Below are 23,436 nucleotides of genomic sequence, written 5' to 3' on the forward strand. Positions count from 1 at the left end.
GGGAGCGGGCCACTGCACTCCAGTCTGGGCGACAGAGTGAGACTCCAACTCAAAAAAAATATATATATATTCTGTTTCTTTTATGGTGAAAGGGAGATAATAATTCTATGCAAGATTTTCTGTGTGTGTGAGAATCACATTTAATAGTACATTCAAAGGGCTAGTACAGAGATAACCACAACATTTTATAAAGGCAAACATTTTGAAACAAACTGAATGCTGTAGTAAGGGAAGGCATAGATAAGATAAAGCATTGTCTTGTAATGGTATACCATTCAGCACTTCAAATTTATAAACAGATCATGTGAATTAAGTCTCAAAACGTAAGGTTAAGTCTCAAAAACATAATGAAAATTGGAAAAATGCCTGAATGAAACGCAATTGTATACCTAACCCTTAACTGTACCCCACAACTTCATAATAAAAAATAAATAAATAATTAAAAAAAAAAAGAAATGAAGTAAGCAGGGCTCGGTGGCTCAGCCTATAATCCCATACTTTGGAAGGCTGAGGTGAGTGAATTGCCTGAGCCCGCAGGTTCGAGACCCGCCTGGCAACTTGGCGAGACCTCATCTCTACAATAAATCAAAAAATCAGCCGGACATGGTAGTGCGTGCCTGTAATCCCGGCTACTCGGAAGGCTGAGGCGGAAGGATCACCGGAGCCCAGTGGGTCGAGGCTGTGGTGGCCGGGAGCGGCCACTGCACTCCAGTCTGGGCGACAGAGTGAGATTCCAACTCAAAAAAAAAAAAAAAAAAGACATGAGGATCCATTCACACATCCAAGCATTCCTCACTGGAATACAAGGGAATGGAATAGGACTGAGATTAACAAAATGATAAAAGGAGTAGCTGTAGGATTGAGTATTCAACTTTTGGACATGTGAATTTCAGGATATCTATTAGATATCCCAGTGGAGACATGAGTATAGAGATGAGCAGTTTGGGCAAAAGGTCAGGACTATAGACATACATTTTGGAGTCATTAGCATATAGATGGTATTTAAAGGCATGGGTCTGAATGAAATCATGAGAGAATCAGTGTAGCAAAGAGAAAAGATCAGAACACCCCCTGTAATGTCTTGAGCTTGAGAAGATTGGATAAAAATAAAAAGCATAAAGAGACTAAGAATACACTGCCATTGAGGTTTGGAAGAAGAAGAGAATATGTTGTTCTGGAAGCCAAGAGAAGAAAGGGGTTCAAAAATAAAGGAATGATCAGTGTGTCAAGGGCTGTTAACTCACATTTGAAAAATTCTGATAGTTGACTATTGGATTTGGCATTATGAATATCACCATTAATTTTGATAAAAGTAGTTATATTGGAGAGGTGGAAATAAAAAGTTAACTAGAATAGGATCCAGATTAAATCATGAGAAGAAGATGAAGTGACAGAGTATAGTTAAGTCTTGAAAAGAGAAATGGAAAACTGGAGAACCATAATGAGAAGGAAAGATGATAGAAAAAGAGATTTTCCTTTCAGATTGGATGGGATATAATATAGCATGTCTATGAGTCTATGAGCAATTAGACTTATTTGCTTAAGAGGAGGAGAGTCTATAAAGAGGTCACAGTTGCAGGTGTGACATCCCAGCTAGTAATTTGAGGCAAAAAAGGGAATGACTTACTCAATATCTTTATTTTTTTGGAAAAACTGGCTCTAGAACTCATACTGGAAAGTTTAGACAAAATGTAAGCCAACTCTTTCCCCAGTTTTTAAACTCTGCGTTCAGGTCTATATTTTGCATCCTTTTTGTCTCCTCATGACAATTCAAGCCCTGATAACCTCATATTTATATAAATTACTTGCACTCCTATCTTAACTTCTCTCCCTTCATTATCTGTTCATTTTTCATCCATTAGTCATATTCCTAATTATTTCTACTAGTTATAAGAAATATATATATATATATTTACTATATTATATATAATATTGTTTTCTCAGTTGGTTTTAATACCTTCCTTTCCCAATTTGTGGACTCTTCCATGACAAAATATTTGTACGTTTTATTGTACCTAGCACATGTCATGATTGTACTCAAAGTTGGTAAGATTAATAGAGAGAGTGACTGTATATATCAGATTCTGGATTTCTTTGAAAATTATGTTGAAAGGTTAAAATTTCAATTTATAATGAATAGAGAACAAGTGATTAAATTGCATAATTTATTAGTGAGTGGAGTGAGACGTGGTAGTGGAAAGATCAACCAAAAGCAATGTACCTATTAAGTTTAAAGATACTAAAACCTGGGACCCCGGTGTAGAGTGACAGCTGAAAAGAAACAGAAATGAAAAAAAAAAAAAAAAACGTTGAGCATATATGTAAAAAGAAATTTAAATAAAAGCTCTTCCTAGAGTAATTTTGAAGGTGGTGGTATCACTGAGAGAAATAATAGTAAAAGAAACTGAGACCGTAATACTAAAAGGCATTTGGAGAAGCTACAGCTTTTTGCATTACTTTAAACATGCTTAGTTTGAGGGAGTAGAGATAAAATCAAATAGCAGTCAAGTGATTAATTAATAATATAATTGTTTGCCACATTGTCTCTTTAATTTTGTCCTCTATGCATTTGAAATGATACCAAAAGTGTAATTAACTATTTTGTTTTCATTATTTTTGTAAGATAAAATAAAAATAGTGATAGTAATCATCATGAGATGGAACTGAAGCCCAAGACAGGTGAAGAGATGAAAAGAAAATACTTGAATTCAGGCCACATGAATTATGTTCAAAGATACTTGAACTAAGTTTACACCTGAATTTGCTGGCCCATAGACAAGAGAAATGATCAGTGAGTAAACATGCTAATGCAGATATAATTTTTTTAAAAGATGGACAGAGGCATATTGAGGTGTAAAAAGCACTTCAATAATGACCCTGAGGAAGATTCTAAAATCTAGAATAAGATCCTTTTCTGAAAAAAAAATTTATTGGTAATAGGACTGTAATCACTAAGACTGGTATGAGCTCATCAGAAAACATTATTTCAATCTAGCTTTATTTTATTTTCCTATCAATGAAATGAGGGACTAATAGGATGAACAGATTCCAGTAAACATTTATAGGTAAGATTTTTTATGTCTGTTAACAATAAATGTATTTTAGAGCATTAGAAAACATATTGACATTTGACGACAATATCTAAAGTGGAGGGAAAATTTAGAACCCTGATAATAGATTTGAGATAATAAATTTTTTTCAAAGGTTATTTCTCCTTCCCATATATTAAAACCTTAGCCATGCATTAAGGCTTATATCCTGATTATTTTTCATTCCAAACTTAGATTTTTCCTTTTCTAGATAGTCTAAGGATTCACTAGATGTTCATACTTGTTCCGACACTCCTGTCTTACCTTTGTTAGAGTACTTACTATATCTCTAGAATGACTAATTTCTAATTTAATTTGCCAATTGGCAAAATAAAATGTATTCATGTTTCAGGGTTAACTGGGTTTCCTAAAAGGTCCCTGATGAAATGTTTGATTAAATTTAACAGTTGTAAAAATAATTGTTAGTGAAGGAAATAACAACTTCCTTAAAAGTATCATGACATTTTTGAAGCTATTGTTATAGTAGGACTATATTGAAATACTCTATGGAGAATTTGTATACTAAAAAAAAAAAGCCATGGACCAGATTTTAAGATATATTATAAGGGAATCAATAGAGAACTCTTTGTGAGAATTCTCAGCGAAAATGAAGAAACTCTAATTTGATTTATCCTGTCACAACTGTCCTGGGCATAGGGGGATGGGGACCCATCAGAATGTTAAGAGCTATATGTGAGTTTTGAAATGCATATAAATATAATTTTTGTATTTTAATCCTGGTATTTTCTAATGTAGAATATTAAGAGCAATATGAATTTTTCATTATTATCAAGAAAATGATGTAACAAAGCCTCTGTGTTTGGTTTGTTTGTTCAAATATGAAGCACTTTCTAATAAAGTTGGACATTTTAATGGTTTTCATATTTTCCATCAGTATTAAGTCATTGAGGAGATTGTCTTTCAATACATATGTTACTTATAATTTGTTAATCTTTAAAGTATATAGGCTAAAATAGAAAGTAATAGAATATAAAAAGTAATAGTAAAACTTCCAGGTCCCACTTACCCAACTAGCTTTCACAAGATTTCTGTGAAACCTTGCTATGGGAGAATAAATAAGTAATGAAAGATATTTTTTTAAATTCAGGATTAGGTATACAAATGTTCACTGCCAGGGTACCCTTGTTGAGGAGGTGTGTCCCTCCCTCCCCTGGCAGTTTCCTGCAACTGCCAATCCCATCCCCGCCTTCCCTAGCAGTTTCCCAGTACTGCCAGTCCCTGAAAGATAATTTATTATGTCAACTTAAAAATTTATTATTTTCCTAAAGCTTCAGGTGGTAGTGTTTAAAGTTCATTAATACTCAAAACATAGAACAGTTGTTGAAATATAAAGGTGTACATTCCAGCCGGGCTCGGTGGCTCAGGCTGTAATCCCGCGCCTTTGGGAGGCTGAGGTGAGTGGATTGCCTGAGCCCATGGGTTCGAGACCCGCCTGGGCAGCGAGAACTCATCGCTACAATAAAAAAAAAAAAAAAAAATCAGCCGGGCGTGGTAGCGCATGCCTGTAGTTCCAGCTCCTTGGAAGGCTGAGGCGGAAGGATAGCCAGAGCCCAGCAGGTCGAGGCTGTGTTGGCCAGGAGTGGCCACTGCACTCCAGTCTGGGTGACAGAGTGAGACTCCAACTCAAAAAAAAAAAGGTGTACATACCTATCACCTGTATGCACCTATGTACTTATATAACCATGTATATGTGTGGGTGGAGTCATTTGGATACACACACACACACAAATATAATATGCTTTGCTTTGAAATTGCATTAAGTACATTAGATCTTATAGGATTATTTGATCTATAGTAATAAGGTATATTTAAATCCTTCTTAATATACTATTAAGATTAAAGCACAATCCCATTCACAATAGCCTTAATATACTATTAAGAAAATCTTCAATTAGCAAATATATGTTTATAAATTTGAAATTTCTGAGTAAAATTAAATGCACACAAGTAGCCTGAGATACTAATTAATTTCATTACAAAATACTTTTTAAAAAATGTATGGACTCACTTTACACATATTTTTTGAGAGACTAATAAGTGCTAGATGCCATTCAAAGTACAGGGAACACAGCAGCCAAGAGAAGAATCTGGTTTTTAAGGAGCTTGCTTTTTTTTCCTTTTTTTTTAATTTTTAATTTTGAAGATATAGAGTACAAGTAAGGGTTATGTGTACAACTGTTCATTATGCAGGTACCCTTGTTGATGAGGTGTGCCCCTTCCCTCCCCTGGCAGTTTCCCACTACTGCCAATCCCTTTCTTATAGTATAATAATAATTGTTCAAGCTCTGCTTATGAGTGAGAACATGTGGTACACAGTGCTTTGTTTCTGTAATAGATCACTCAGTATTATAGACTCTATGTCTATCCAAGTTGCTGCAGAGTTTATCATTTTGTCCTTCTTTATGACTGTGTAATAATCCATTGTGTATATGTACTACATTTTTTTAATCCAGTCTTCTTTCGATGGGCAGCACGATTGGTTTCATGTTTTTGCTATTGTGAATAATGCTGAAATAAACATGTGTGCACAAGTATCTTTTTTCTAGAGTGATTTGAGTTTCTCCAGGTATAGTCCCAGTAGGGGATTGCAGGGTCATATGGAAAGTCGATTTTAGATCTTTTAGGAGTTACCAAACTGTTTTCCATAGAGTTTGTACTGCTTTTACTCTCCCAACAGTGTAGAAGTGTTCCCTTTTCCCCGCATCCTCTCCAGCATCTGTTGTTTTTTGAGTTGTTGATGATGGCCATCCTTACTGGAGTCAGGTGGTATTTCAGTGTGGTTTTAATTTGTACTTCTTTGATGACAAGTAGGCTGAACATTTTTTTCACGTATCTGTTAGCTGCTCGTATGTCTTCTTTTGAGAAGTGTCTATTCATATCTTTTGCCCACTTTGTAATGGGGCAGTTTGTTTTTTTCTTTTCAGCATGTTTGAGTTCCTTGTAGATCTTATATGTTAGGGTTGTCTGATATACAGTTGGAAAATATTATATCCCCTTCTGTGGGCTGTCAGCCCTCTGTCTTGGTGGTTTCTTTGGCTTTGCAGAAGCTTGTCAGTCTGATGAAGTCCCATTTGTTATCTTATCTTTTATGGCATGGGCACTTGTGGTTTTAATCAGGAATTGGTTGCCAGTTCCAATTTCCACAAGGGTGTCTCCTGCATTTTCTAAGGTTCTTGTAGTTTGAGGTTTTATGTTTAAGCCTTTGATCCATTTAGAGTTGTTTTTTGTTTATAGTGATAGTTAGGGGTCTTGTTTTAATCTTCTGCATGTGGTCAGCCAGTTTTCCCAGCACCATTTACTGAATAGGTTCTCCTCTCCCCAGTGGTTGTTGTTGGAGGCTTTGTCAAAGCCGAGTTGGTTGAGAAATTGAGGCTTTGCTTCCAGAATCTCTATCCTGTTCCATTGGTCTGTATGCCTGTTCTTGTACCAATACCAGGCTGTTTTGATTATTGTAGCTTTATAATGAATATACAATAAACAAACAGAAACCCAATCTTATTCACAATAGCCTCAAAAAAAAAAAAAAAAGAAATACCTTGGCGTCTTCCTAACCAGAGAAGTGAAAGACCTTTACAACAAAAACTACAAAATCCTGCTCAAAGAAATCAAAGATGACATAAACAAATGGAAAAATATTCCATGCTTATGGACTGGAAGAATGAGCATAGTTAAGATGTCCATCCTACCCAAGGTAATCTACAGATTCGACTCAATACCCATTAAATTACCAGCAGCGTTTTTCTCAGACTTGGAAAGGACAGTACAGGAATTCATGGGGAGACATAAACGACCACGAATAGCCAAAACAACCCTCAGCAAAAAAAAAATAAAGCCGAGATATCACAATCCCAGACTTTAAACTTTATTATAGAGCTTGCTTTTTTTTTTTTTTCAGTTGGAGTCTCACTCGGTTGCCCAGACTGGAGTGTGCAGTGGCCGCTCCGGCCACCGCAGCATTGACCTGCTGGGCCCCGGCGATCCTTCCGCCTCAGCCTTCCGAGTAGCTGGAATTACAGGCGTGCGCTACCACGCCCGGCTGATTTTTTGATTTATTGTAGAGATGAGGTCTCGCTGCCCAGGCGGGTCTCGAACCTGCGGGCTCAGGCAATCCACTCACCTCAGCCTCCCAAAGCACGGGATTACAGCTGAGCCACCGAGCCCGGCTCTGAGCTTGCTTTTTAATTCAGGAAGACAAATAATAAGGAAATATACAAGAAAATCTCAAACAGTGATAATGCTAACTTGATAAGAATTGCACATACCATGTGAATGAACAGTCACATGATCAGATAAGGATGTAACCGTTCTACATTCTCATGATTAGGAAGGACTGCCATTTCTGCAATGTGATCATTCACGACCAGCCTGCTCCTGATCTTCCTGATCTACAGCTTTCGTGACTTACAAAAGTTCACATCAATCTGGCCCCAACCCGGGCTCGGTGGCTCAGCCTGTAATCCCGTGCTTTGGGAGGCTGAGGTGAGTGGATTGCCTGAGCCCGCGGGTTCGAGACCCACCTGGGCAACTTGGCAAGACCTCATCTCTACAATAAATCAAAATGAGCCAGGCATGGTAGGCGCGCCTGTAGTTCCAGCTACTCGGAAGGCTGAGGTGGAAGGATCGCCGGAGCCCAGCAGGTCGAGGCTGCGGTGGCCGGGAGCGGCCACTGCACTCCAGTCTGGGCGACTGAGTGAGATTCCAATTAAAAAAAAAAAAAAAAAAATCTGGCCCCATTATTTCTCTAACTTCTACACCGACTACTCTTTTCTCACTCATTAGGTCCCACCTACAACCACACTTTCACAGATACTCTGAAAACGTGTTCCTTGTTTGTCCAGGATAGATACTCGATCTATGCTATATGTTTTATCTTGAATGCATGAATTCTTCATGATTTAAAAAAAATCTATCAAATGGATATGACATATCCATGTATAACACATACAGGATACAGAGCAGAAGATAACAGGAAATACTTTAATAAATATAATTAAAGTAATTGATTTAAAATTATAAAGTGATTTTAAAATTTCAAATCAAATTTAAAAACAAGTGATAAAAGAAAATATCACCAGGATTTCTCATTTTAGTATTTTTTAAACTTTTTTTGAGCCAACAAATGTATTTTTCTTAGACTAAAGCACGTTTAAAAGCTAGTAACTACAATTTTGTAAATCTGACAATGTCATCTTTTTTGTGTGCTACAAAGCATGAGTGGTTATAAATTGGAAATTAATTTTTAAAACATATATATAGTAGAGGTCCAGGAATTTGTATTGTGTTTTTATGCTCTGAGAGCTGCAGTATAGCAGCTGTGCTGTTCAAGAATCTCTTCTCGCCAAGGGAAAAATGCTGACAATGACATAAACATACAGTCTTAACTTTTTATATTTCCCTAAATCCTAAAAATTAGTGCTCTCCTTTGCATTTTTATATGACTATGTTATAAAACAGTTAGTTTTAAAGGAAGAAGTCATAAAATCTCAATAGGTAAAAGGGATATAAAGGTCACTTAATTTAACCTTCTACAATTTCTAAGTAATAGTTTCTGTAATGTTTCTGACAAGATGCTTTGAACCTTGCTTGGACAGTCTGTCATGGCAAACTACTATTGGCCAAAGCAGCCAATAGTACTTTTAGTTAGATGAACGAAATCCTACTAGTACATGCATGTGCTAGTCTTTTTTCAGGCTAGCCACAAATATATTTAAATAATTAGAAAAAATGAGATTTTAAAATGCAAAACTTAAATATCATAAATAATTTTTATATTCTGGGTTCACATTTCTAAAAGGCAGCCCCAAACAAATGTATTTTATTATATCCTTTCTCATTCATTCAGGTTCAGCTAATTCAAATGTAAAGTAATCCTACTCAAAAGTTATGTATATTACTATAAACATAAATGAACTAGTTTTTGGAAATAAATCATCTCAGATATTCAACAAGCCAATAATAATATATGATGTTCCAGGTATTAAGGTTATGCAGATGAGTAGATAGACAAAATTCACTCTCTCCCAGTTTTTAAGTTAAACACACTTAAGAAAATAGACTGGTAAAGAAATTTGGTAATAATTTTCAATGAATTTGATCATTTGAAACAGTCCCGGAAACATATACTAGTTACTAGTTGTTATGGATGGGAGGGAAAAAATGAATTGGTTCTTGTAGAGAAGACTTTTCTCATTTACCTGCCATACTCCCTTTCTCAGGAGGTTGTGGCAAGACAGGTGGGAGTAAAGAGACCTGTGAAAACACACCTGTGGTTTGAATGAAGGCATTATACTTAGTAAATGACCGGACTTACATAAATTACTTTTTCTAGATCAGCAAGCTGATGTTTAGCTTAGGACAGTATCCCAGCTGCCTGTTGAATGTTTTCTTATCCGAGCACAGTAGTCACCAAGTACTGTGAGAACTCCCAGCACTAGAAAAGAGCACACTGGAGCAGTCAGGGAAGGTTTGATACTGAGAGGGGGCATTTGGAAACCTAAATAAAATTTTTATGATGAAAAAAGAGGCAAGTTCATGGCTAGGATTACAGGATGAAAAAATTTAGGAGAAACTAAATTGGAACATATGCAGATAACATTTTGTAACAGTATCCAAGGCCAAATTGAAGCTGATAAATGGGTAAGGCATGAGATCTGCTCCTTCTGAGGTGAATCTCTTGAATGATAACTGTTTTAAGTAGACTTTGCTTTTTTGCCTCATGGAATGCATGTGCCAATTTAAAAGTGTTCCTTTCATGGTTGAATATCTCTGACATAGGAATATAGACATTGTTGGCATAAGTATCATTTGGTGAGTGGAGAAATTTCCAGGGAGATATTCTGCATAAGGTACTTAAAGTTAGGGTTGATACCTCATGTCCATAATAGTCAGTGATTGGAGTTCTCTAGTCCTCTGTGAGGAGATTCTTGGGTTTCATATCTTTGCTTAGTAAACAAATAATCATAAGTTTGTCCGTGGCAATAGTCAGTTTGAGGGACTCTTGGCCGGTTGGGATGACCACTGTCTGAGTTTTAAGGAGTAAGTCAAGTCTTAGGTAAGAATGAAGAGTGAAATAGAAAATCTCTACATTTTATTTCTACTCTGAGATAAAATTATTTTCTTTTTTTAAGTATATGTTTCTTGACCAAAGTTGAACACACATATTCAATGCATTTAAAAATGCTTATAAATAATTTGTATTTTACTCCTTGGGTGTTGTAAGAATGGAGGCTCTGAAACAAGGCTATTGGTGTTCAAATTTAGTTTGTTCTCTTTACTGGCTGAATTATCTTGGGAAGTTAATTGACTTTGTTTTACCTCAATGTATCATGTCTAAAATAAGTATAACACTAGTAACAGTCTAACGTAATTGTTGTGAGTATTAAATGAACCAATACTTGCAAAGTGGTTAAACCGTTGCTTTGTACATATGGGAAATAGTAAGTGCTAGTTATGTGGTTGATAATACTGATGACTGTCGTCCTATCAATGTCTCTGAATCTTTGAAAGAAGAGCAAGTGAGTAGAATCGTTACTGAGAAGCATCACTTTTCAATCACTTTTTTATTAGAGAAATGTTAAATATATACGAAATTAGAATAATGAACCCTCGTGTGCCTATCCACCATTTTGCCTTAACAATGATCGTCTCAAGGCCAATCTTGTTTCATGTGTTCTCCATCCAGTTTCTTTTCTCCCTCCAGAGAATTTTGAAGCAAATTTCTAACGTGTTTTATTAAACTGTGCATGTTTTTCTTTATGTTTTTAATATCTCTTTTACTTTATTTTTTAGCATATATCTCTTAAAGATGAAGAAACCTTTTCTTAAATTGCAAACATATTATCATTATCCGTCCTAACATCCCTCAACATTTATTAAATATCCTGTCAGGTTTCACATTTCACCAGTTGTCATATATCTGTGGATGTATATCTGTGAGTGGGCATATTCATGCAGTCATTCAAAATATTCTTCCCATGTATTTCCTCTAAATTGACACTATAACTTTTAATGAATAAAGAAATAAGGATCTGCAGACTTGGATCTGAAGAACTTCGGTTCAATCACTCTTTGGGCTTGTTTCATCTGAAAATAAAGAATTTAGACCAAGTGATTTCAAAAGGTACCTTACACTTTTTATAATTCCATGATAATTTTAGTCTAAAGCCCATGTGCAAATTTGAGTTTAAATATCCGCAACACCCAAGCTGTTTTCTGTTTCAAGGGAATAATTTGATAAGTTCCTGTTTTATTCTCTTAGCAATAAGATTCGCTTTTGGTTTGGAGACTCATATATGAATTAGAACTCTGCAGAACCGATGAGAACACAGCATCCAACTCTAGCACTGTGTGATGGTGTCCAGTGTTTCTCTTCATTTTTACTTACTTCCAAAGGCCTTGGATTTATGTTATAACTCCTTCTCCCTCCTCCCGAAAATTCTCAAAGCACATTTCAGAAACTCATTTTTGGCAGATGTAAAATTAAGCAAATTGGCCAAGGTCACAGCACAATAAGGGCAGAGTTATCAAGGGAATGCAGTTTCCTGCTTTTTCCACCATCCATGAAATTAGAGTAACTCCACCCCTTAAAATGAAAGGGTCTACTTTTTTTTCTTTCTGAAATTGTAAACCATGATCTGGAATTTTTTTTTTAACCACTAACTCAGAGTTTCAAAAGTGGTCCTTTAGGGTTATGAAATGTTTATGTGTGCGTTATTTAAGTACTGTTACTGGACGTATTACAACCTATACAATTTGTTTTAAAAGCAGAGTGAATTTTTTGTTTGAGCTGAACCATCAGATTTTTCTTTTCTTGGAGTATGACATGATGAAGACGCTATCTGTAGGCACAAAACAGTTCACTTGCTATGGGCAAGCACAGACTGTAAAGTAGATTATTAAAGTACACAGAAATAGAAAATTAGATCAGAAGTGATGTTTCACTGTGAGGTCTTCTTTGGACCTTATAAAATGAGGAAGAACTAACCTTGTTCTATTTCTGAGTCCTGAAAAAAACCTCATAGCAGACATATCACCTTTAATTAGGTTTCTGCTTTTGGGAAGCATTTTACCAGCCCCCTTTCATTTATTTTTAATGATGTTATCACTAACAGGCAAACAGTCCCTTAATAAAACAAAAACAGTTTCTATATAAAGCCTGGTGTACATGTTCTGAGTCAGTCATCTAAAAACAAATGTTATGATTGTTTCCGTTGTGCTCTTAGACCCTTAATGGCCCTACTGTGCAGATATGCAAAACATCAACCTAGGAAATATAACCATGTCTGTTTTGCAGCTTTCAATAAATGCTTTCCCATATTCACTTGCAGTATCAGCAGTGAGGTAAAACCTAGAGCGTCATGGAAAAGACGGAAGGGTCAATTAAGGGAATCTTTTCAGCATAAGCTATGCCCGCACTTTCATAAACACTTAGGACTTTATACTTTAAGAAGTAAGCAGAGGTGAACGCAACCCAAAATGTTTGAAAGGTAAATCAATGTATGTGTATGTATGTTTAATGTGTGGTACCATCCCCCCACTTTTGCCAAGACATTTCAAGTTGTGAAAAGAAAAAAAAAAATCTCTACACATGGATACCTGAGTACTTAAGTTCTTTCTTCTCACATGAGTTTGTTGAAATAGGAATGAGTTTGCTGTCAAGGCCACAATTGGAAATAGTAATAGGTAGCTTGAGCTTAGAATTTTCTCCATATATAGATTTCTGAAATACAAATGCAGAATATCTAGAAAATAAAGGCCTACTTTTGAGAATAATTATAGAAAATATACTTTCCCTTTAAAAATACAGTTTCTTAGGGAAGTAGGGTTCTTGATTTTTGTGACCATTATCCCTGTGTGACTTTCTCATACAACCTATTGACTTACCTCTTGTTAAGTCTTTCCAAAAATTCACTGTCCATTTTTTGCCATGGAGATTTTTTCTTCTTTTCCCTCTCAACTCACATGATCAAAATACAGGCTCTTCTTTTTTCTGAATAACCACGGGGTGCCATTTGAATCACTCTTTTGGCATATAACCTTATTGAAATTATAATTGCATGCATTTAAAAAATCTTCTTCCTAGAGCTTCCTCTTAACCCAAGATAATGTCTGTGAAATTGCATCATAATCAATAGAGGGGTGTTCCAATAGGAGGTATTTTTAGTTTTACCATCACGAATGTGGTGTAACCTCAGGACAGGCAGAAACTACATCCTTCTAATTTCTATATTCTCTGTTCCTCATCTGATTTCATTCACGTATTTTTTCAGAGTGCATTACGTACTTAGTTTGTGTTAAGTAGCTGAGACTATATATTGTTTCCTACTTCAGTCCTTAACTTTCATCAGCTTCTCAGAGGAGAACCATTCACAAGTTAAAAACCACTGAGGAGAGCTGTATATAATAAGTGTGCAATAAATATGCATTAAATTAGGCAACATTGTGAGTTTGGGATGTTATTTAGTACACTTCCAGCATTCTGCCAAAATATACTTACAAGGATCTTTCTATATTAAATCTTTTCTTTATTCACCTAAACTCATAATTAAGACGTCTCATGCTGCTTCAAGTATATTCAAGATGATTCTTATGTGTTTTTATGTTCCTCACGGTCTATTTCTACAAAACCTGTACTGTGTGTGTGTGTGTCAACACAAATTTATTCTAGATCTTGCTGCCCAAAGAGATATTGATAAACTAGTTCATACTCTTTGCTCTTTCTCAAATTATTTCTATCGTAGTTAATTTTATCTACTCACCAAACTTACTGAGGTTGACCTTATATAAAGCAATAGATATATTCAGTAATGATTCTTTTATAAAAAATGATACACCCTCATCTTTCTTCATCAGACAGGAATAATATAGAAACCACAGGCTTATGGTACAAGAACAGGATTTCCCTCATAGAATGTTTAAACCATAATTTATAAAATGTATAATATATTTAGTAATTGTTAATCGTTCATGCTTTATATTAACATAGTATTTTATATTTTACAAAACACTTTTACACAATCTTAACTGGATTTAAAGTATAATCCTTTGAGTTTGTAATCATCTTTTTAATAAATGAATGAATTTCATGTAAAAGATGGTTCCTTTGCTCTACAATTTACTAGTACTTGATAGAGCCAGGATTTGAACTCATACTTTCTGAATCTAACTTGGTGTGCTTTAGATCTTACTGCAGTCATATCGCATACTATATTGTGGTGTCTACTTTTAAAAATTTTCTGGAGTAATTGTAAACCCATAACTTGAAATTAAATATAATAAATAAGTCTTATTCCGGGGTTTCCCTATATATTTTATATGCATTGTAATAAATACATGAAAGCCATGATAATAAATTTTAATATGTTATTTCTGAATTTCTTATTTCCTGAGAAGGTGCACATAGAAAGAAAAAGATTACCTAACCATGTTTTCTTCCTTTGTTTATCTGTATCAATTTATGAATGCAGAGGTAATTTTGTTACATGGACAGATTGCATAGTCACGAAGTTAGGTCTTTTAGAGTATCCATTACCCAGGTAACATAAACTGTGCCCATTAAATATTTTCTCATTATCTACACTCCTCCCAGAGCCCAACTCTTCTGAGTCTCCATTGTCTATCATTTCACACGCTATTCGATGTCCTGTATACACATTATTTGCCTTGTATTTTTAATGAGAAAATGCAGTATTTGTCTTTTTGTGACTGACATGTTTCACTTAAGATAACAGCCTCCAGTTCCATCACATTGCTGCAAAAGACAACATTCATTCATTTTTATGCCTGAATAATATTCCATTGCATATATGTACCATATTTTTTTATTCCAGTCATCTTTTGATGAACATAGGTTGATGCTATATTTTTGCTATTGTAAATGGTGCTGTAGTAAACATATAAGTGCATGTGTGTGTGTATATATATATATATATATATATATATATTTTTTTTTTTTTTTTGAGTTGGAGTCTCACTCTGTCGCCCCGACTGGAGTGCAATGGCTGCTCCCGGCCACCGCAGCCTCGACCTGCTGGGCTCCGGCGATCCTTCCGCCTCAGCCTTACAAGTCGCCGAAATTACAGGCGCGCGCTACCACGCCCGGCTGATTTTTTGATTTATTGTGGAGATGAGGTCTCGCTGCCCAGGCGGGTCATGAACCCGTGAGCTCAGGCAATCCACTCACCTCAGCCTCGGATTACAGGCTGATGTCTTTTATTGTATCACTGTATTATTGTACAGGCGCGGATTACAGGTTGAGCCACTGAGCCCGGCAGGTATATTTTTGATGTAATAATTTTTTATTCCTTTGGGTAGATACCCAGGAGTGGGATTGCTGGATCAAATGGTAGCTCTGTTTTTAGTTCCACAAGAAATCTCCATACTTTTTGCTATGGAGGTTGCACTAATTTACATTCCCACTGTGTATAAGTATTCATTTTTTTCTGCATCCTCACCTACATCTGTTATTTTTTGTCTTTTTCTGACTTGAGATTATATTCTAAGATCATATTATTCAGCTTTATTATTAGTTTATATTGTCAAATTAAACCCAAAATGTCTAAAGTAGAAATTAAAGTAGACAAAGTCATATTGAGGTTATGACTGAGCTAAATTTTAACAACTGTGTCTTATGTCTTGATGTAATTTTCAAATTTTTTTCAAGGACCAGTTCTTAATTTTTAGCTTAACATGGCTAAGTTTGCTAAGATACTTATAAATCTATCTTTCGGTGCATTTGTCATAAAAATTTATTAAGATAACAAAGATAATTCATAATTTTGTAAGTATTTATTTGCTTCTTTATGGAAAGTACTTTATTTTCTAGAATTTTTGTCAACATTCTTTTTCACTTTGCCAGTATAGAAATGTAGAGTTTTCATGCAAAATCCCAGATCTAATATTAAATATGGAGATATTTTCCATTTTATTCACATTGTCTACTTCAAATCAAAATGAGTAAATATGAGTCTATTTGGAAAGTACAGTTTTGTAAAAGTGATTGAGTATTTTTCTACTTGGAATTTATGATATAATAAAAGACATCAGATACACACATACACACACACACACGAACTTGAAAGAGAATATATAATTCAAACCCAAAGGGATTACTTATGAAAATAACAACCAAGATTTTATTAACAGGAAAGAAAACATTTTAAGAGTAGAGGTTCATTATTTTTTTAAACAACATTGTTCCTTAGGATATCCTGCTAAATTGTTATGTGTGATAAGATTGGAGGGGGAAAAAAAACTTGTCCTAGGGAAGCATCAATCTTACTGATAGTCATTTATTGATAAGTGACTTAAAATATGAGTAGAATCATGATATGAAATGATGAGAATGAAATTTTTTTCAAGCTTTATTCATTTTAGAAGTTTAAAAACATGTTTTTGGCTGGGTGCGGTGGCTCAGCCTGTAATCCCAGCACTTTGGGAGGCCGAGGCGAGAGGATTGCCTGAGCCAGGTGTTCGAGACCAACCTGGACAACTTGGTGAGACCTCGTCTCTACAATAAATCACACACAAAACAACTAGCCAGGTGTGGGGGTGTGTGTCTGTAGTTCCAGCTACTTGGAAGGCTGAGGCGGAAGGATCCTGTAAGCCCAACAGGTCGAGGCTGTGGTGGCCGGGACGGTGCCACTGTACTCCAGCCTGGGCAACAAAAAGTGAGACTCCAACTCAAAAATAAAAAATAAAAATAAAAAAACAAGTTTTCTCTTGTTTCTGGTTTCCCATTTTGTTTTCTATTATTCTAATTGCTCATATGTTGTTTTAATTACCAATATTTTTATATTATAATTATTAAGATATTAGTAGGTAATTTTTCTTGTTAAAATATGAAATCATTTGTTAGATTGTAACACGTGTTGTTCCATTTTCCTTTAGAAAACCATTGTAGTTCCCTGTAACTGAATTAAAATACAGATCCTCCTCAACCTGCAATGAAGCTATGTTCTGATAAACCTATCATGAGTTGAAAATATTGCAAGTCCAATATACACCGGATACACCTAACCTATCAAATGTTACAGCTTAGCGTAGACTAGTTTAAATGTGCTCAACTATATTAACCTACAGTTAGGCAAAGTCATCTAACACGAAACCTATTTTATAATAAAGTATTGATTATCTCATATATTACATATCACTAGCCTGGGGGAAAAAAAACAAAACTCAAAATTCAAAGTATGTCAAAAAATTTTACCCCACTTTGAAATTGAAAAATCTTAAGTTGAAAAATCTCAAATCATACCATTTAAATTGTGAACAGTGTGTACAGAATCCTTAAAGTCAATGACTACTCATTTTTTAGGAATTAAAAATAATTCATCAAGAGAACTAGCATAACTTCTAGACCCTGCAGATGTGGAGTCCCTAAAAAAAAGAAATCCTAGCTAATGTGCCTTCTGAAAGTACTTAATGTTTTTTTCCTCCCCACTAGCAAGATGCCTTTGCTGCGTCCAGTTTGCTATTCCAGACATTAGGAACGCCTGTCTTATAGAGACTGAAGCATTCCTAACTTAATAAAATAAAGCAGAATAATTTAAGAAACCTTATGGAGCGAAGTTTGTAAACCTAAGTAAATAATAGCTTGCTCTAAAATTTTGTTTGCAAGATTCATTCTTCTCTAGATATTACCTAGATATCCATAATGCTTTGAAATTTACAATTTCTAAAGTGCTGGAATTTCTAATTCTAAACTGATACATTTATTGCTTTTCAATCACTATCAATGAACTCCCTGCTTAAATAATTTTTATGCATTTTTATAAGAAAAAAATTGAGAATGTGGAATTTAAAATGTGTGTGGGACTACGTTCATCTTGTCTAACCTGCTATTTTTTTAATGAGAAAATTGAAGAATAAAGATGTTATGTCCGAAGTTGTTAATACCAACTGCACACCAAATTATTTTCTAAATTTGCCAGAATATCCAGCAGATATTACATACTGTTGTCTATGGCTGCATAACAAGTTACACCAAAACCTAAACTAAGAAAGATTTATTATTTTACAGTTTTTGTGGCTCTAGAGTCTGAATACAGCTTAGCTGTGTGCTTCTGGCTTGAGGACTCTCATGAGTCAACCTTTCAACCAGGACTACACCATAAAGGCTAGAATGGGCAGGGGGAATCTGCTTCTAAGCCGGGTTGGCCCTCAGTCCTTTGTCATGTGTACCTCTCCACAGGGCTGTCTCATGATATGACAACTGGCTTGACCTATGGAAAGTAATGCAAGAGAAAAGAAGCAGATAAATGGAAGCTACAGACATTTTATAACTCAATCTCTGAGGTGATACTCCATCACATTTGTTGTATTCTGTTTTGTTAGATCAAGGGAAAGAGTCCAGACAGGATGAGGAATCATCAAAGACCATCTTAAAGGCTAATACATGCCTACTGTATGCCCATAAAAATTACTCTTTAAAGGAACTGGGTGCAGTGTTTTACACCAGTAATCCCAGTGCATTGGAAGGCCAAGACTGAAGGATCACTTGAGGCCAGGAGTCTGAGTCCAGCTTGGGCAACATAGCATGACCCTGTCTCTTAAAAAAAAAAATTAGCTGGGAGTAGTGACGTGTATCTGTAGTCCCAGCTATTCTGGAGCCTAAGGTTGGAAGATTGCTTGAGTCCAAAAGTTCAAGGCTGCAGTGAGATCTGATCCAGTCACTGAACTCTAGCCTGGGCAGCAGAGTGAGACCCTGTCTCTAAAAAAATACAATTTAAGAGAACTCATTAAGTTGCTTGTCACTTAAAGTAAAATAATTATTATTTAATTATTTGCTGTAAAACATCTCGAAAATAGTGAAATTGGAATGTGCATTTGATTAAACAATAACATTCTCCATATGTTGTTCTTGCTGTGTGCATACTGTAGTTATGTTACAGTATCCTTGTACTTAGGAAACATATGCCAAAGTTATAAGGCTTAATAAAGGAAGATGGTTCAAACTTATGTACCCTCTCACACACAGACAAAGAACAACAAAGGAAAAGAGAGAAAACTTTTTTTTAAATGTGGCAAGATGTAAACTATTGGTGAATTTGAGTTGTGTTACTTTCCTAGGACTGACATGACCAATAACCATAACCTTGGTGGCTTAAAACAAAGAAGTTTATTGCCTCACAGTTCTGGAAGCCAGAAGTCCAAAAACAAGGTGTCAGCAGAGGGGATCTCCTTCCCAGGGCTGTAAAGGAGCATCCATTCTTTGTCTCATCTAGCTTCTGGTTGTTGTCTGCATTCCTGGACTGTAGCTGAAACATTCTTTTATCTGCCTCATCTTCACTTAGCCTCCTCCCCTTCTCTGTGTTTTCTCTGCTTGCAAATCTCCCTCTGCTTTTATTATATAACAACACTTGTCATTGGATACAGGGCCATCTTAAATCAGGATGATATCATCTCTAGATACTTGGCTTAATTACCTATGTGAAAACCCTTTTTTTAAAAAAATAAAATATCTAGGTGTCAGGGAGTAGGCATGGACATACATTTTACTTCTTGTACCATTCTTATAACTTTTTCATAAGTTTATTTTAAAGTAAAATACTTTATAAACACCTAAAAACAGAAATTACATTGTCCAACGCTGTAATAATCCAAAAATCATGCATCTGGCAAACCAACTTATTTATAAGAATAAGCTTACAATATGTACAGATATATCAAATCAAAATAAGAGTTTTCGTGAATTTGTGCTTCATCATAATTCACTCTTTGAAGTCAGTGGAGATTGTGTGATGTCAAACTCTCTTCCACATTGTCTGGCCTCTCAAACTTTTGCTTTAATCTTCTTGGAACATTTAGGATATCAAAGGTCACTTCTATTTCAAAAGGAAGAGCCATGTTCCCAATTTTACAGTCTTTGTAGGAAGAACCAAATGAGGCTTTCTGTGATGTTAATTGCCACAAGATGACAACTTTTTCTCAGATAATAGGGTCATGAGGTCCAAAGGAATATTTTTGTTTGATTGTCTGATCATTGATTAGTTTGTTTGTCTTTTTTTAAAAAATGTGTATTGATCTTAAGGAACTTTTTTTTTCATTCTGAAGCAGTCATTCTGCCCTAAATTTGATTGTTTCTTACTTGTTTATTGAGTTAACGTTGCCTTATGTTGTATTGCCACTATGTAAAATGATAAATAAATGAATCCGTTTAGATAAGTTTGTAACAAATGATACTCTATTTTCATACAGCTGAAATCTATAGAACCAACAAGATAAGCATTTTATTAAAACAACTGCAAAAAGATATATGTATGTTTTATATATATACATATATATATGTATATATATATGCTTATATGCCTGCACACACACTCTTACACATGTACACAGAAAAATTTTAATCTTACACTGGATAAATGGAGACGCTAAAGAAATAATGATGGAAGGGAAAATGTATTACTAACTATAGAAATTAGTTGTTTAACAATTGGAATCAGTCACCCTAGTCGACATGAGCTTCTAGAGGCTTTTGGCTTGTGTTTTTAGCATCCTGTCTCCAATGTCTAGCACATTGTTTATGTTAAGTAAATATTGGCTACATAAATGTATGCATCATGAGTGATTTAATGATTCAATTCACACAACAGCCAAATACAGTTAAGCAGAAATGCATTGAAGTTAAATCAAATAATCATGGGAATTATGGAACTTATAATCAAATGTGGGTAAATGTGTACACAGACATATGATTATTTTCTTGGACAATCTTTAACAATTGTGGAATCATAGATTCTGAAGCTGAGAGCAACCTCAGGTGGTCATCTGGTTCTATGCCTTTCTTCAATAGACAAGCAATTATTATGCCCATGATCTATTAACCCACATTTTCTTTAGGATATGACAGCTAAGGTGATGATGATCGAAAAATATTGCCCTCCATTCTTAAACAATTTCACATGCACATAGATGTTTTAAAAGGGCTTTTCCGGAGCTATTATGAGGAAACACTAGCAGCCTTGGTTTGGAAGAGTAATTTATGACAGCTAGGTAAGTGGTGTCCAAGATCACCTTGCTCACATTACCCATGCAGCAGCCCTGCCCCTGCACGGCTGTCTTTCTTTAACCCTGGTGACAAGTGTGATTTTTTTAAAAAATGACAACACCACGAGTCCTACTTCAGTTGCTGATCTGTTTCTTCTTCTAGTACCTGCTACCTCAGATCATCTGTCTCAGTAAGTTAACAGAGGGAGTGGAAGGAGAAGCTGCCTCTAAGGAGTGAGCGGGTGTGAAAAGAGTGCAGTGAACAGGAGCCTTCTGCCCATTACTCCCCTCCCCAACCTTTCTTTCCTTTTGGTTCATTAACTAGAAATGTGGAAAGGTAAGGGAGATGAATGTAACTTGTTCTGACATTAGTGAGGGACAGGCAAGTGTGGCGGCTTCTGTAATATTTCTGCCCCAGAGAGAGGTAATTGGAAAACGTGTTGTGTGGTTAGATGTTGTAATGAAAAAATAAAGGAATGATTGAGAAGAACAGTGGAATCAAATTATAAGCATAAGGGAAGTGGACTGAAGTTTTTAGCCACTTGCAAAATTGAGAGATACTATCAGGACTGTGCAAATACATTGCTCTGATTAATTTTCCTGGGGTGAAATATGAAAATATTTATAAAATTGAGGATCCCGCCATGAATAAAATTTTCTCTGTGAGTATGATAAACTAAAATAAACCCTAACGTGTATCTGTCTTATATGAAACTGTAAAATGGTTAAATAATAAAAAACAGAATAAAGAGATTTCACTGTGAGAATCTATATTCAGGTATTACTCTAAAATGCTTAAAATGTTGAAGAATACTCAATCCACAAATTAAAGACTAATTTATCTTTGAGGATTTTTCATTTGATTTTTTGAATATTGTTGTGGAAGTTGTATTTTATTACTTTCTTTACACCCCTTTTCATCCATAAAAGCTATAATGTTTCAGTATGAAGGAAAAATCTTTAAGTTCAAAAGAGCTAAATCTTTAGTTTTAATACTGATGAGTAAATTAGTTAAAATTTAGAAAAATATACTTGGATTCGATCCTTTTTTTAAGATGTGAAATAGAAGATTTTCATTGTACATTTTTTTTGTAAATTACATAAGAATATCATTGAACAAATCACTGATATAAAGGAAAGGTTAATTGAGAAAGAAACATCCTAATATACAAAGCCTTCTCCTTATATGAAGCTCCAGAAATATTCTATTGTCAATCCAAACAGAACAAACTAAAATGAGATAATTGGGAAGGTGCCCATAAAGTCAGCCTGAATATATTATCACAACTATATATGAGATAATATTTGTTTTAAAAAGATTCTATGGCACTGTAAACTCAGTCTCATTAGAGACTGCATTTAAAAGGCTTATAAAGTTACTCATTAATGTTATCTTGTTGTATCTCCACAGCTTTTTCATTAAAGAAAATTCAGCAGAAAGCATTTTCTCCTGATAGCAGGAACCAATTTGCAATAAATGTTCTGGAAACCACTAGGGAAGCCATTACTGAGGTCTAATAAAAACAGACAAGCGTAACTTGTTCTATATTTTTGTTTCAATCACATACAGATGAGACCCCGCTTTCTACACCAACCGCAAGAGACAGCCTTGACAAACTTTCTCTAACTGGGCATGGACAACCACTACCTCCTGGTTTTCCATCTCCTTTTCTGTTTCCTGATGGACTGTCTTCCATAGAGACCCTTCTGACGAACATACAGGTAAGCCTTTTCTAGTCTGGAAGAAAGAAATATGGAATATGCATGTTTAGATTTTTTTGCAGATTTTTTCCAAAATTCATGATATTATAACTTAATCCATTAATTGGATTGACTATTAAACTTTTTCAAGCAATTTACATTATAAAATTGTCACACTGATCAGATTGGTTAAGAAATCCTGATATATATATGTATATATGTGAATATATATATATATATATATATATATATATATATATATCCATAATAAAAATGACATGGGCATTTAAAAATTATTCTGCCTAAATGCTCTTTTTATTGTCAACTAATGAGAGGAATTTACTGTTTAAGTTTGTCTGATTCACTATACAATGGCACACTAGTTGTAATAAATATTTAGTTATTTTTAAACCACTGGCCTTCCATGAGGAAATGATGTTTAGTCATTTTAAATATGTCTAATACAGAAGAAACCCAAAAAAAAAAAAACCCCTTCTTTCATAAAGAAGTTTGTTTCAATTAATAGGGTTTCTTCAAAGAATAGACTTCAAAAAGCCATACGAAACTTTCTACGGATTTCCTATGTGGTCCTCAGGATGTATATTTTATGTACAGCACATTATGAATCAAAAATACT

At 34.9% G+C, this 23,436-nt stretch overlaps 1 protein-coding gene across 1 annotated transcript in view; it reads left to right on the plus strand.

Annotated features, from left to right (window-relative positions):
• The window catches only part of LOC103264319 (dachshund homolog 1), a 420,253-nt gene that overhangs the window by 350,137 nt on the left and 46,680 nt on the right, over positions 1-23,436 (plus strand). Inside the window, 1 exon segment of the mRNA XM_008061964.2 lies at positions 22,669-22,820. Within this exon segment, the coding sequence (XP_008060155.2) occupies positions 22,669-22,820 (152 nt within the window).

The sequence above is a fragment of the Carlito syrichta genome, unplaced genomic scaffold (genome assembly GCF_000164805.1).
Source record: "Carlito syrichta isolate Samal-C Ts95f unplaced genomic scaffold, Tarsius_syrichta-2.0.1 Scaffold305645, whole genome shotgun sequence".
Classification (NCBI taxonomy): domain Eukaryota; kingdom Metazoa; phylum Chordata; class Mammalia; order Primates; family Tarsiidae; genus Carlito; species Carlito syrichta.